We start from the raw sequence: 13,254 nt of genomic DNA, 5'->3' as shown, positions 1-13,254 counted from the left end.
GACATTGAATTGAAGCACCGGTTGACTCCAAATTAAAGCCAAACATTTGATTGGATGCCAACTCATGCTCATCATAGACATCGCATTTAAGCAACAAATTAGCCAAACATTTATTAGTTACAGTGATTGTAACGGATTTAGTGGTACTCTCATTGTGATGATTGTGGTCATGATATCCACTATATATTGTCTCAATTAAAAGACAATTAAAAATAGTCACAAATAAAACTATTCTATTATTCAAAAACATTATGAAATAAAACTTTGAACTAAAATTATATATTTATTAATAAATTTGCGTCAAGTAAAATCAATTACCCACATATATTATTATATAATATTTTATTAGTAATTATAATTTCATTAAAAATTATTATTATTAAATATTAATGAGTTTATTTCAAATATTGTCATACATTAGCAAAAGTTAAGCTAATTACCGGTAAATTGTCAAATATATTATATCTGTTAAATCAAAATATAACAAAAATATTAAATAAGTTTAGATTTAAATTAACTTAAAATTTGATTAATCTAAATTATTTCATTATCTGTACTGTAATCATACAAAATATAAATTATTACCATAGTATTAGGTAGTAATATGCTATTAACATAACTTACAATCAGTTAAATTATATATTTTATAAAATGCTGATTTTAATTTTAATTTAAGTAAATTAAAGCTTTCTTAATGTAAAATATTAATATAAACTACCGGTATATTTCAATTTGTATCCAAATGAGAAAAAGAGTCAATTAAAACAATTCTTAACAATAATAAAATTGATTGGAAAGACTATCCATAACTTTGATCTTATCGTTCAATCTTTTTGCAATCCCATCCTCTCTGTCCTCAATCGTCTCGTTTAAGTAACGCGTATTAACCGACTGTCTATTAATAGCGATTATGTGGTCTTTAGCGCGCTTAGCGGCCAAATGAGCGTACATTACAGGTATCGGCACCGATATAGAGTTACTCGAGCGCACGTATGAGTAACACAATTGGTAAGACAAGCGCTCCATTTGATTAAATGAAAACTCGTGGTCGTCGTGAAGGACCACATACTTTGCTGGACGAGAAGTTCCCTAAAGTTGTCAAACAATTACAAATCAATTAAATTCATTATCGGTAAATATTTGTAATATACATACCATAAGTCCAGTATGACTACACAAATAGTACTCAAACATAATGGGATCGACAACTGTGGTATCGACAACAGTACCGGCGGGTATATTACCCGATTTCATATTTCTAACTAAATCATTGTTTGGATCTAATGGTTTGAAACGCATGTGATGTCGTTTCTGAACAATAATAAATGTAATCTTTGGTGCATAGTTTTGTTGGACCTGAGCACAGGCAGCTCTCATTTGTTGGAACTCATGGTCGAGGACCTGTCGAAACTGTCCCTGAGAAACACCATCGCGAAACAATATTAAACCTTCGGGCAATTGTTTGTTTGTTTGCTTATAATGATTAAGCATTTCTTCAATCATTTCCTGAAATCTATTTATCATTTCATCCTTACTTCGGCGCTGAACACGGAGTGAAGTCATATATTTGGTATGAAAAGGATCATAACTGGCAACAACCGCTGCCACTGATGAATGCATTGCATCAGCCGGTGCCGGATGTGTGACATCAGCGCCAATGATCATCATTTTCTTCATACTTGATGGCCATTCCTTTTCCATGACAATACAATTCTGACCGCTCAGTTTGGCATTGATTTTAAGCAATAAATTTGTGAGACAACCTCTTGGTGTACGCATAATGTGATCTATTTTGACACATTGTGTCATTAAACCAAACCTATTATCAGCCAAGAGTTTGATCTTATGATACGTTCCGTCGCCGTAAGGAATAGCGAAAAGTATGAGTTGAGGACAGAGTTTTAGCGACACTTTTTCTTGTAATATATTCTTGACCTGTGTTTGATCATTGCTGTACCGATGCTTTTCAATCTGTGGATTCGCCACTATTAGTCCCATACGTTTTGCCTCATTTTGCAAATCCAAGACAAATGCTTTGACTTTCCAGTCATAATCGGCACAAAAATTATAAGCCATTGATATCAAATACCATTGCGATAGTTGTTTACCATTGAGAACACGTCTGTCACTACCACTGCACTCGGGCTTCCGCAACACTCTTCCTTTCACTTGTATTGGTATAGTTGACAATGAAATACCCATTGCTGTCAACAGATCACTGCTTTTATCAACAATACTATTAGTTGTGTGTTCAACAAATTCAAATCGTTGTTCGGGTCTTTGTTGTCCACATTTACGAATCAACGACGCCGTCATCGATGGTGTAGTGTGACGACGAAGTATAGGTTGATTACTGGATACATCGCACAATTCAATGGGCAAATAACGAGCGACACCACCTTTTATTTGAACGCACGGCAGGTTCGGGTATTTCAATGTTGTGTTGTATTGGTTTTCAAAGTAATCCAAAACATTAGTTTTGACTTTATTTTTCTTGATTATCAAATTAAATTCAATATCTTTTGGCCGCAAATCACTCAAACTGTCGATCACTGAATGTCTTTTGCCGCCCGTATGTTGCGTTGAAATACGAATTCCTGACAATTGTTTACTCAATTTAGTTATCATTTCGGGATTGAAATCAATTTCGTCAATAGATTTCACTTTCTTTGCCATTAAACCCATAACAAATTTTGTCAACTTTCCCGCCGTACGAAATAGTGTAGCAGTGCGGTCAATGACCAGTGCTGGACCCGATTCGGTCATATGAACCGATTGGTAATGACCGTAAGCAACACAAGCATTTTGACCAATATCTTCGGTTTCGGAAACAATTGGATATAGCGATCGGCCGACGGGAATACAACTTTTGGTCACATTATATCTCAAAATGATTTCCAAAACATGTAAAGCATCTTCCGGTATGTCTTCTAACTTATTGTTCAAATAGTCGCCAATTGTAGACATTTTGATTTCTCGGATGAGTCCACTCTTTTCATTTGTCAATTGAATGGCCACTTGAAAGCACTGTTCAGCGAAACCTTTCAGCGCTATCGTTACTTTCCGTACCAATTGTTTTCCTTTCAGATTAAGCTGTAAATTGGTGTACAAATTCTTGAGTCCGTCAAAAACAAATGGTTTTTTGTCAAACACTTCGGGACATTCTTCAGCAAACTTTTCAATAATTTCCATATTATCTTTTTGACCCAACTTTCGCATCTTTTTGGCCAACGATGCATCAGTAATGGCCACATACCCAGTGTCCGATTGGTCGACAAGTATTATATCGATATCGTAGTGATAGAAAACCATGTCTTTCAGTATTAGTGGAAAACAATTGGACACCAAAGTTAGCAATTTATCATTTGTGGCCAATTGTTTCGGCGCCGGCCGTTTGGCGAAACGTCTTCGAGACTCTATTGTCAACGTTTTGGTCAATGATCGTGCAATTTGTGTGACATCATCGCCAGAACCATCAATGGTTTGACAAACTATAGACTTGTCCGCCGTCGATGAGACAATGTCTCCAGTGGCCAATATTTGGCAATTGTTGTTCAAATCATTTGGTTCGCCATTACTGGTTGTTTCTGTCGACGACAGACTTCCTGTATTGACTAATCAACAAAATGGTCAGTCATTATCATCAACTCATTTAATACATACCGATATCACTCATTGTAATCAATGATAATAACAATCAGTTTTTTAAACAATGGTTTCAATAATTTAAACCAAACGTATCGTTCATTCACTGACTAATCGTATGCTAAGCTATTGTCGTGTATTTGTAATCACATGTCAAATGTGTGACTTTTTTTCAGTCAATTTGGCGCTCATTTATAAGATTATGGTTTAAATTAGTTTTTACAGTAATAGTGTTAACAGTTATACAGTACTAATAAGTTGTTTATATATATTTTTAGTATTATCATTGCTATTCATCAATACTATTGTTATATTTATACATATTATCCAATACTTAATTAATCTTACCATACATATTAAAATTTTATAAAATTCAAATTTCTAATATTAAAGATACAGTATAAATACTTACAGTAACTTTTCTGTATTTTTCTTATTTAATTTTTTTTTTTAATTTACATACATTTTTTGGATTTATAGTGATGAGGATAAAAAACAATTGTAATAATAATATTGAAAAATGCAATAAATCTTGAATAATTAAGTTTTAATATTCTTAATAAAACATTTTCATTTTTTTAAAAAATATTTATACATATAAATTATAGTCTATATTATAGACTTCTATAATACTATATAAGAAATACATTACAAAAATTTTAAACCTTATATTTTCCTAACCCTTATCTTTAGTCATAAATTAAGACATGTGTAGACATGTGTTGAATGATTTTTTTTTATTTCTTTTATATTAAATATTTAATGAATGCTTTTATTATAAAAATTTAATTTTATTAAAGTTTAAATATAGTATATTAAATAATTGATTTATTTAGTAAATTTGCTATTAATTTCAATAAATTTCAAATATAGTGATAAAGATTTGAATTGAAATTTTGAAACAATTATCTAAACTGAGCTGAAAATTGTTTTTATTATTGAAATTATTTATAACAAACTAAAAAATTGTTTTTTAATGATCTGATCATTAATTAATTTAATAATATTTGAATTAAAAACAATTTTGATAAACATATTGATAATAACTGTACCCATTATCTCAAGTATACTAAAATACTGTATACAGTAGTATATATTGTACAGTAGTTGAGTCTATATTTTACGACAACTTTTTTACAATAAATTTCATTCAATAGAGTATAACTACTTCAGTACTTCAATCTACCGGTGCTTTCAATGGACCAATCATTTTGCATCACGTGATCTAAACATTTGATTTTTTGTGATATCATATCAATTGATTGTGTAATTCATTTGTCTTAAAAACTAACAAATTGTTAAACAATTTTATACATAATATTTAGTATTTAATTATTTAATATCACAACTGACTATAAATATATCGACAAATACAATAAACTCAGGTCATGGCCACTACCGGCGATTCAATTGATCGATGTTTGGACTGTATTCGCCAGAGAGTTGCCCAAGCAGTCAAACTTCGCGACAGTAGCGCCGGTACTGTCGGAAGACCCGTTAAATTGGTGGCCGCATCCAAGTCACAACCAGCCGAAGCCATAATAGAGGCCTATCGAGCCGGTCAGCGGATATTTGCCGAGAACTACATCCAGGAAATGTGTCACAAAAGCGCTGATCCAGTTGTTATCTCTTCCTGTCCCGACATTGAGTGGCGACTTATTGGTCACATTCAGAGCAATAAAGTTAATCAAGTTTTAAGAGTCGACCGATTAGTGGCCATCGAAACGATAGACTCCATCAAAATAGCACAAACATTGGAGAAAGCATTGACGGCACGAAACAAGACACTCGAAGCTATGGTTCAGATAAACTCTGGTGAAGAAGACGTTAAGACCGGTGTTTTGCCCTCAGATGTCATCGAACTCGTCCGCTATGTTCGTGACGAATGTCCTCATCTGAAACTGACGGGTCTGATGACTATCGGTCGTTTTGGTCACGATTGGACCACTGGAACCAATCCGGACTTTTTAACTTTCATCGATTCCCGCAATAATATATGCGAGACTCTGGATATACCTCTCGATTCACTAGAACTGAGCTTTGGTATGACTGCTGACTTTGAACAGGCAATTGCTTTGGGCAGTACTCAAGTGAGAGTCGGCACCGCTATATTCGGGGCGCGTAAGTATAAACTGACTCTCGATAACTATGTTTTGGGACCTATAGAGGTCACACAATTACCTGACAAATGAATGGCGCCGGTAGTTAATTATTGGTACAATTATATCAACATATCATATATATATATATATAGTCTATATAAAGATATACCTAAATGTATAGTATATCATAAAATTAAAAATAGTCAGACTTTTACATTTTGATAATTTTTGTTGAGATTTAAATAGTTATTTTTGTTTTTTTAATTTTAGAAGAGAATTTTAAAATTGTTATAAAATTATACATTTTTAATAAATAATTTGAATTTTATTTACTGTATTTCCTTGCTTAATTTCCCGTATGAAAATCATAAAAACATGAAATTTGACATTTTCATACGTTAAAAACTCGCATTTTTACCCCTTATAAATTAAACGAGGGTGTGGGGAAAGCAAAAATGGGATTAAAACTTTATTTATAATTTATAAAACCAGGGGAATATTAAAATTTAAAGTCACAAAACATTTGTTCATATGGTTAAAAACTCGTATTATTAACCATGACTTACATATGTTGATAATACGGGTAATTAATCAACATTTAACGGTAATATATTTTTAATTAAAATATTGTGTATTATTATCATGTCTTCCGACTTCATACTGTATTTGTTACATACTTTAAATACTATTTAGTGAATATAATTACCGGTATTGATAATCTACCTGTATAATTAATAATTATTATTATGGATTTTGTAAAATTATCATGGATAAATTGTAAAATAATATACAGTTACTGTCTTATGCTATACTATTACAATATATAAATTGTATAAAAATACTATTATAACTACCGGTAAATAAATTATTTAAAGTTGACTAATTGTTATTTATTTTTTCTCTATAGGTTAATAAATTGTCAAATTTATTGTATTAAAATCAGTGAAACAGGATTACAGTGATTGTAACGAACAAAAAACATCATTATTGAAAAAAATTATTAAATATATCGGTATCAATAATACAGTAAATTTTTGCAGATCATAATATTTAATAATTTACAAAAAAATATAATAATTTATATTTTTAGAGAAAAACAAATGAACTTTTAATAACAACTTAACAAACTTTTAATATACCATAAATACAATAATGTAAAGAAAGGAAAAATTAAGAATTTGTTTAAATTTGAGAAAAATTAAATAAAATACATAATAATAACTGATAGGTTATGTTAGCTATTAAACATTCAATACAATATATACTGTATATAAATATTATTCAATAATATAAGTAAAAGAAATGTTTGGAGATATGAAACCTTTGAAAATTTATATTATCGTAAATTATACTGTATTTTATACATTGAATTATTTCAAATAAATCAATTGACTTCATGTTCATCATTGACTTCTTGCTTAACATTTGAGTTCAAACTGAAACAATCAGAACCTGTAGTCAAATCATTGATGAGTGTATTAAACCAGTCATTTAATTGATCCAATTGTACGCCATTTGTCTCAATTTGGACACGTTTTTGACCAAACATGTGATGGTATTGAACCAAACTCTGAGCCTTGTTATAGATATCGGCCTCCAAAGCAAAACAATAAGAAAAGACATTGCGTACAGTCATGTCCTCCAAGTTATCGGTGTTTGAATTGGTAACCAATGTGTGTACTAATTTGTCTATCATATTGTAGCGCACATTAGGTGTGACCCACTGATGCCAATATCCATTGTCATCAGTGGTCTCAGCATCGGATGTCGCCTCTCTTTTGATGACTGATTGCTATCATAGATAAAATAAATAAGTCTGAGTTTGTTTAATATTTAGTAATATCAACCGTAAGGCCTTTGAGATTTCATATATCATATGAAAAATGTGGGATTTTATCTATCGGTGTCTCAATTAATCTCTTTGGCCAACAGTTGAATCAAATCTCGAACCTCTTGATTGAACTCCATCTTCCGTTGCCATTGGATCTGCTCTTTAAATGGCGAACAGACGTCACACGAACGTTCACTTCGGAAGCATTGATACCAATGGCTTAGTATCTGTCGAGTACTCACACAATGAGTTATCGGACATAACTTGACTGTCAAAACAAAACAATTGAGATTAAGGTGTCTTCAGTATAGTGTTAATCAAATGTTTGGCACAAGTATTTCATGTGACAAATACTAACCTGTCGTACAAGTGGTCAAGTGTTGGATCACTTGTTTCATTGTCAGACAGTTGTCTTGTGAACAAAAAGGGTTACGACATTGTTTGCAGTGTAAGATTAAAACCAATTGGTTGCGTATGAGAAGCCGTTTGTGGGGATCCGTTACCATTGAAGAACTGGTAGTCATTGATGTGTTTCTCATAATCATTTTGATGGCAAACAATAATACAAACTATTGAATCAAATTAATAATTTAAAAATCTTAAGCTTATGTATGAATTGAAAGCAAATCACTTATTAATTAAATATTGAAAAACTTTATAAAGAAATTGTTAAAACTTATTGAAACATTTAAATCAAATCACAAACTTTATTATTATTAATAATAATTAAATAAAATAATTAATTATTCTTTAATTAATTAAATAATAGTTTTAAAAGTTTTAACTCATATACTGTATAGACTTATACGTCTTGAAGTGCACTATATTTAAGAGTGTAATGCAATGCATACACACTGTGTGTTCAAACAATATATATATTAGTCATTCAAACAGATTATGTAATAGACGTAAGCGTTTCGTTAGCAATGCGTTTGGCTATCGTTTTAATGAACTTTTAATACAGTATTTCATATTTAATAGCATTAGTCATACAGTATTATACAGTAGATTACATACACGTGTGTTGACCACTAATGTGTGGTCAATGTTATTGTTTGTTAACATTAACCATTCAATTGATTGAGCATGGTCAGTTTAGGTTAGATTAGGTCATACAGTAGTAATATATTGTTGTTTTCATAACACTTTTATAGCCAACATTACAAATGACCATGCTAATTATATATTATTTATCATTTTTTTCAATAAATATATCCTAGGTCATATAGTATTTATATATTATATATATAGTATTCCTAATATATAACTCTAAAGATAAACAGTATTTAGAATATAAAGTTTATGTGTAGTTATTTAAAGTTTGTTTTATTATTGTAATTATAGCATAACTTTAGCCAATCATTAGTACTATTAATATTGCAATAAATATGAACTAACCGTACGTTTTGTGTTTCAAATCAAACATTAATGATTGAGTCATACGTTTGTCATTGTTTTGCATACAATCCAATAGATAGCGCTTTCAATGACACTTAAGTTTAATATTAATATACAGTTAAACTTAGTTAAGATAACAAATATTTAATGACAATTCCAGTAATTATGTAATAAGAAAAATAAGTTATATTAACAATTAAAATATAAATATAAAGATATTTAATAAATTAATTGATAGTTATTAGCGATTAATCATTAATAATATAATATTGTTTATTATAACGAGTATTAACTATAAGATATTGATTGACAAATTTGGCGCAATTTTGTCAATAAATAGTTGTTTGAAATAATCATTAATTTTCTATTACTTTGCAAACAATAATACATTTGTTTTGCCATCAATTGATCCATTGATTGAATAGACTTTTGATGATTATTGAGACCACAAGAGTTTGGATCAGTCATCACCAGAGAAGCTATGCCTATAAGCCAGAAGACCGTCCAAAAGATACAGGCGTTGACATCACTCATCAGTTGTCCGCTTTGTGGCAAAACTGACCGCAAACTCGAATCACTGTCCAGTTGTGGCCACTATTTGTGTGCCAAATGTGTGGACACGTATGTGATTAGCGCCGACAACAAGTGTCCAAAATGTTACGCTATTAACTACCGAAGCGATTGTAAAGAGGATCAAACCATGACTTCTCTACTTAAGATTGCCAACAGAATCATTAAAGTGATTGAAATCCGGTTTGTTTATCATAATTGCTTACCATTGATGTAATACATTGATAATTACTATATGATTGTCTTTTGCAGACAAATTGAAGGAAAATCTGTGGCCAAACAAGAAATGAAAATAAATAAAGATAATGAAAGTCAAAAACAAAGAGTAATCGATAGGTTTGTATTGAGATTTATTTTAAATCATTGATTGATTGCATCAATTGTCATACAATAGTCTCAAATTGTGTATCAAAAGCAAAGAATCGGATAAAATTGAATCGAAAACTTCTTCTTCATCGACGACAGAAGTGAAGATTGCCGACAATAAGCCTAAACCAAAATCTGTGACCACTTCGAAACCCGAGACAATGACCACTACTTCTGTGAAGAACAAAACAGTTGAAGCGTTAAAAAAGTCATTTGAATACGTTTCAGACGATGAGTCCATTGATTCTATTCCCGACTCATTTGATGACACAGTTGTTACAAATCGAAAGTCATTCTCAAAAGATAATGTCGACGACGATAATACAGAAGTGCTTTCAATGGTTCTTAAGGGACTCGAAGCAAGCAGTTCCAGTCCGGACGACATTTCCAACAACTTTGGAGTATGTTTTGTATTGATTTATAAATTGAATTATTTTTATAGTAATGTTTAATTATTATATCATATGATATTATATTTAGACGATAAATGAAGACCAAATGAAAGTAAAGTCAAGCGAAAAGGTCAAAGTTTATGATTCAAAAAGCTGTCAATCAGAACAAGAAATGTCACACAAAGAAATACAAACCAACAAACATGTGCTCAGATCAGTGTCGACACAATACGAAACACCGAAGAAAAACGTTAAGTCAATGGCAACACAGTATGAAGTAATGAATAATGTATTTAAATCAGTCTCCACTCAATCTGAAGTCATGCAAACAGAGGAACAGTCTGTTCAAACTATTGAAGTTGTGGTCAACAATAATCATACAAACAATAGCCATATTGTCGATAACAATGACAACAGAAATTGCGAATCAAATAATTGCTGTTTTCATGAGTTCATCAATAGTTGTGGCTGTCATTCATTGAAGACTTTTCTTAAACAATTAGTCGAGTTTTCCAATAATAAATCAACAGATGATAAAAAAGGTTTTTAACATTTTTATTGTCGCAATGTTTGTCATTATTTAATAAATTTAAAATTGTTATTATTATTATCAGGTATTATTAAAGTTGATAATAATAATATTCAACAAACAACAAGTGAATCCACAAATCTAAAGACAACAACAATTACTGAAGAAGTAGTTTCCAATGTTATCAATGCTGAACAAAAGGAAAACAATGGTTTGAATAATAAGAGGACAACACGTAATCGGAGCAAAGCTGTTGGTATTACTAAAAAAATAGATTCTAAGAGATCGCTGAGTGATACAAATGATGCAAATAGCAAAAAACTAAAGACTAATGAAACGGTTGACATTATAAGCACAGGCGAATCAAATGAAGATACAGAACAAATCAAAGAATTAGAAAAAGATAAAGAAATGAATGTTGAAATCGAAGAAGTCGTCTCTTCAACAACATCTAAGAAACAACAAAACAGGAGTTCAGGTCGAAAACAAAACAAACCGAAGCCGACAACCAAAGAGGTTATTGATGACAATGAAGTAAATATTGTTGATAAAGAAGTTACAAGTGATGCAAACGATAATAATATTACCAAACGTGTGGCAAACAAAAATCGAAAGACTCGTAAAGATACTGTTATTTGTAATATTAATAATAATAAAATAGAGACAAATAAGGAATCGGTTTCTGTTTCGGATAACAATAACAAGGATGATATCAATGAAGATGTTTTCAATTTTGATAATCAAAATGATGGCACAAATGAAGAGTCGGTCAAATTGAAAGCCAAACCATCGGCAAAAAGAAATAATAGAAATAAACAATTGAGAGAAGAAACGATTGCAACTTCTGAAGTGAAAACAAAAAATTCGAGAAAAAGAATTTTAATTGATAGCGATTTGTCGTCTTTGACTAACAGTAAAACTATTCCTATTGTTTTGATGGATAAATTAAAGGTAAAAATTAATTATATTTTGATTTATTAATTGATAATATGTTTAAAGGTCACGAAAACAACAAAAACAAAGAGTCCGGATAATGATAATACATTCAAACGTCCGGCTTCTCCCACACCTTCAGAGATATCTGTTGCTTCGTCGACATCTTCTCGACACAGAACGTCATCATCTGAACGGTCTAACAAAAAGTTTGTTATTATATCGTCCGGTTTAGACGATTCACAGCGCAAAAAGATTCAAACTATTTGCCATCGTTTGGACGCTGAAGTAGTGGATGACTGGACCGATAGAGTGACTCATTTGGTTATTATAAAGGCCAGCGATAGAGACGTGAAAGATATGATATGTCCTCGAAATGCTAAATATATGAAAGCATTGTTGGGTTAGTAATTCAAACAATACTTTAAATGTTTTATTAGAGATTATAATTATAATATATATATATATTTATTTGTTATAATGAATTAGCAAACAAATGGATTGTAACATTCAATTGGATCGTTGACTCGGATAAGTTCAATAGATTTGTCGACGAAAGTAATTACGAAATAAGTGCCGACAGATCGGCTACTGAGCAAAGAGTGGCTAACAAATCGCGAATCAGTGGACAGAAGTTGTTCGCCAAACAAATGTTTTTATTTAAAGATCTCAAAGAGACTTCATTTTTTGAAGAGTTGAAACAATTCATATCAATAGGCGGTGGAACTATTGTCGACTCAGATGACCAGTTTGAACGAAATAAACGTAAAACTGACGCAAATAAGTTGATTGTTATCAGTGAAGCCATTGGATTACCCAATACACAAAAGAGTGGTATTAAATACATATCGAAAAAGACATTTATGGACTCGATATCCAATTTTACTCAAATTTAAACAAATTAATTGCAAAAATTAAAATCATACGTCTAATTGTAATTTTCACATAATATGAATTATCATAATTTTCACAACAAATATATATATAATTAAAAAATATTTTTGTATTCGTGTATTTTTAATATAAAAATTATTTTTTTAGATTTAAATTTTAAAAATAAATAATTTTATCTTAAATGGTATTTAAATATTTCTGATTAATGTTAGAAAGTATTAATACGATAATTAACATTTATCAATTATTAATAATAGTTACAGATATTTGAAAATAATTATGTTTAGCAATCAATAGACGGTTGTATTTGTCATATACCTKAGCCAAATGCATTGAAAACAATGATTGTGCAACTTTTGTCGCTTAATAAACTAATTAATAGTCTATAAATGATTGATATAAAGTAAAATTGATATAATATTAATAATACAGTATTTTGTTTAACAATTATTTCCAAACAGTTATATTATCTTTAAAATATCAATACAATAGTTTGTTTTTCACATTCAGAAACCACTTATGATTAATGGTAATTGGATTATAGGGTACACTGTATGACAATTATTGAATTTTATCAGTTGTTAAGCACTGGTA

The 13,254-nt window shown here is 30.4% G+C and overlaps 4 protein-coding genes across 4 annotated transcripts; 2 read left to right on the top strand and 2 right to left on the bottom strand.

Annotated features, from left to right (window-relative positions):
- Positions 1 to 657: 657 nt before the first annotated feature.
- LOC128963475 (protein argonaute-2-like) lies at positions 658 to 3,813 on the bottom strand. The gene is made up of 3 exons (XM_054309983.1): positions 3,664 to 3,813; positions 1,156 to 3,614; positions 658 to 1,089 (listed from the first exon to the last, which is right to left on the bottom strand). The coding sequence occupies exons 1-3, from the start codon at positions 3,674 to 3,676 to the stop codon at positions 772 to 774; spliced, it is 2,790 nt and encodes a 929-aa protein (XP_054165958.1). The 5' UTR covers positions 3,677 to 3,813; the 3' UTR covers positions 658 to 771.
- A 975-nt stretch (positions 3,814 to 4,788) lies between these two features.
- On the top strand, positions 4,789 to 6,746 carry LOC128963486 (pyridoxal phosphate homeostasis protein-like). Its single transcript, XM_054309999.1, has 2 exons — positions 4,789 to 5,766; positions 6,655 to 6,746. The coding sequence occupies exons 1-2, from the start codon at positions 5,034 to 5,036 to the stop codon at positions 6,657 to 6,659; spliced, it is 738 nt and encodes a 245-aa protein (XP_054165974.1). The 5' UTR covers positions 4,789 to 5,033; the 3' UTR covers positions 6,660 to 6,746.
- A 385-nt stretch (positions 6,747 to 7,131) lies between these two features.
- On the bottom strand, positions 7,132 to 8,159 carry LOC128963351 (histone lysine acetyltransferase CREBBP-like). The gene is made up of 3 exons (XM_054309854.1): positions 7,937 to 8,159; positions 7,698 to 7,846; positions 7,132 to 7,539 (listed from the first exon to the last, which is right to left on the bottom strand). Exons 1-3 carry the CDS (start codon positions 8,121 to 8,123, stop codon positions 7,132 to 7,134), a joined length of 744 nt encoding a protein of 247 aa, XP_054165829.1. The 5' UTR covers positions 8,124 to 8,159.
- Positions 8,160 to 9,290: 1,131 nt separating this feature from the next.
- LOC128963474 (MATH and LRR domain-containing protein PFE0570w-like) lies at positions 9,291 to 12,709 on the top strand. The gene is made up of 7 exons (XM_054309982.1): positions 9,291 to 9,729; positions 9,799 to 9,882; positions 9,941 to 10,313; positions 10,393 to 10,846; positions 10,919 to 11,784; positions 11,833 to 12,169; positions 12,256 to 12,709. Exons 1-7 carry the CDS (start codon positions 9,458 to 9,460, stop codon positions 12,660 to 12,662), a joined length of 2,793 nt encoding a protein of 930 aa, XP_054165957.1. The 5' UTR covers positions 9,291 to 9,457; the 3' UTR covers positions 12,663 to 12,709.
- Positions 12,710 to 13,254: the final 545 nt, after the last annotated feature.

The sequence above is a fragment of the Oppia nitens genome, unplaced genomic scaffold (assembly GCF_028296485.1).
Source record: "Oppia nitens isolate AA-2021 unplaced genomic scaffold, nextdenovo-longstitch-racon4-pilon3 scaffold7_pilon_pilon_pilon, whole genome shotgun sequence".
Lineage (NCBI taxonomy): Eukaryota > Metazoa > Arthropoda > Arachnida > Sarcoptiformes > Oppiidae > Oppia > Oppia nitens.
Note: the sequence above shows the minus strand (reverse complement) of the source record. Positions and strands in the feature narration are given on the sequence as shown.

Coding starts and splice junctions, on each gene's coding strand:
- LOC128963475 (XM_054309983.1), bottom strand. Junction 1,090..1,155: donor GTAGTCATACTGGACTTATG/GTATGTATATTA, acceptor TGACAACTTTAG/GGAACTTCTCGTCCAGCAAA.
- LOC128963486 (XM_054309999.1), top strand. CDS start 5,034: ATGGCCACTACCGGCGATTCAATTGATCGATGTTTGGACTGTATTCGC.
- LOC128963351 (XM_054309854.1), bottom strand. CDS start 8,123: ATGATTATGAGAAACACATCAATGACTACCAGTTCTTCAATGGTAACG. Junction 7,847..7,936: donor CTTGACCACTTGTACGACAG/GTTAGTATTTGT, acceptor TTGTTTTGACAG/TCAAGTTATGTCCGATAACT. Junction 7,540..7,697: donor AGATGGAGTTCAATCAAGAG/GTTCGAGATTTG, acceptor TATCTATGATAG/CAATCAGTCATCAAAAGAGA.
- LOC128963474 (XM_054309982.1), top strand. CDS start 9,458: ATGCCTATAAGCCAGAAGACCGTCCAAAAGATACAGGCGTTGACATCA. Junction 9,730..9,798: donor ATTAAAGTGATTGAAATCCG/GTTTGTTTATCA, acceptor TGTCTTTTGCAG/ACAAATTGAAGGAAAATCTG. Junction 12,170..12,255: donor ATATATGAAAGCATTGTTGG/GTTAGTAATTCA, acceptor ATAATGAATTAG/CAAACAAATGGATTGTAACA.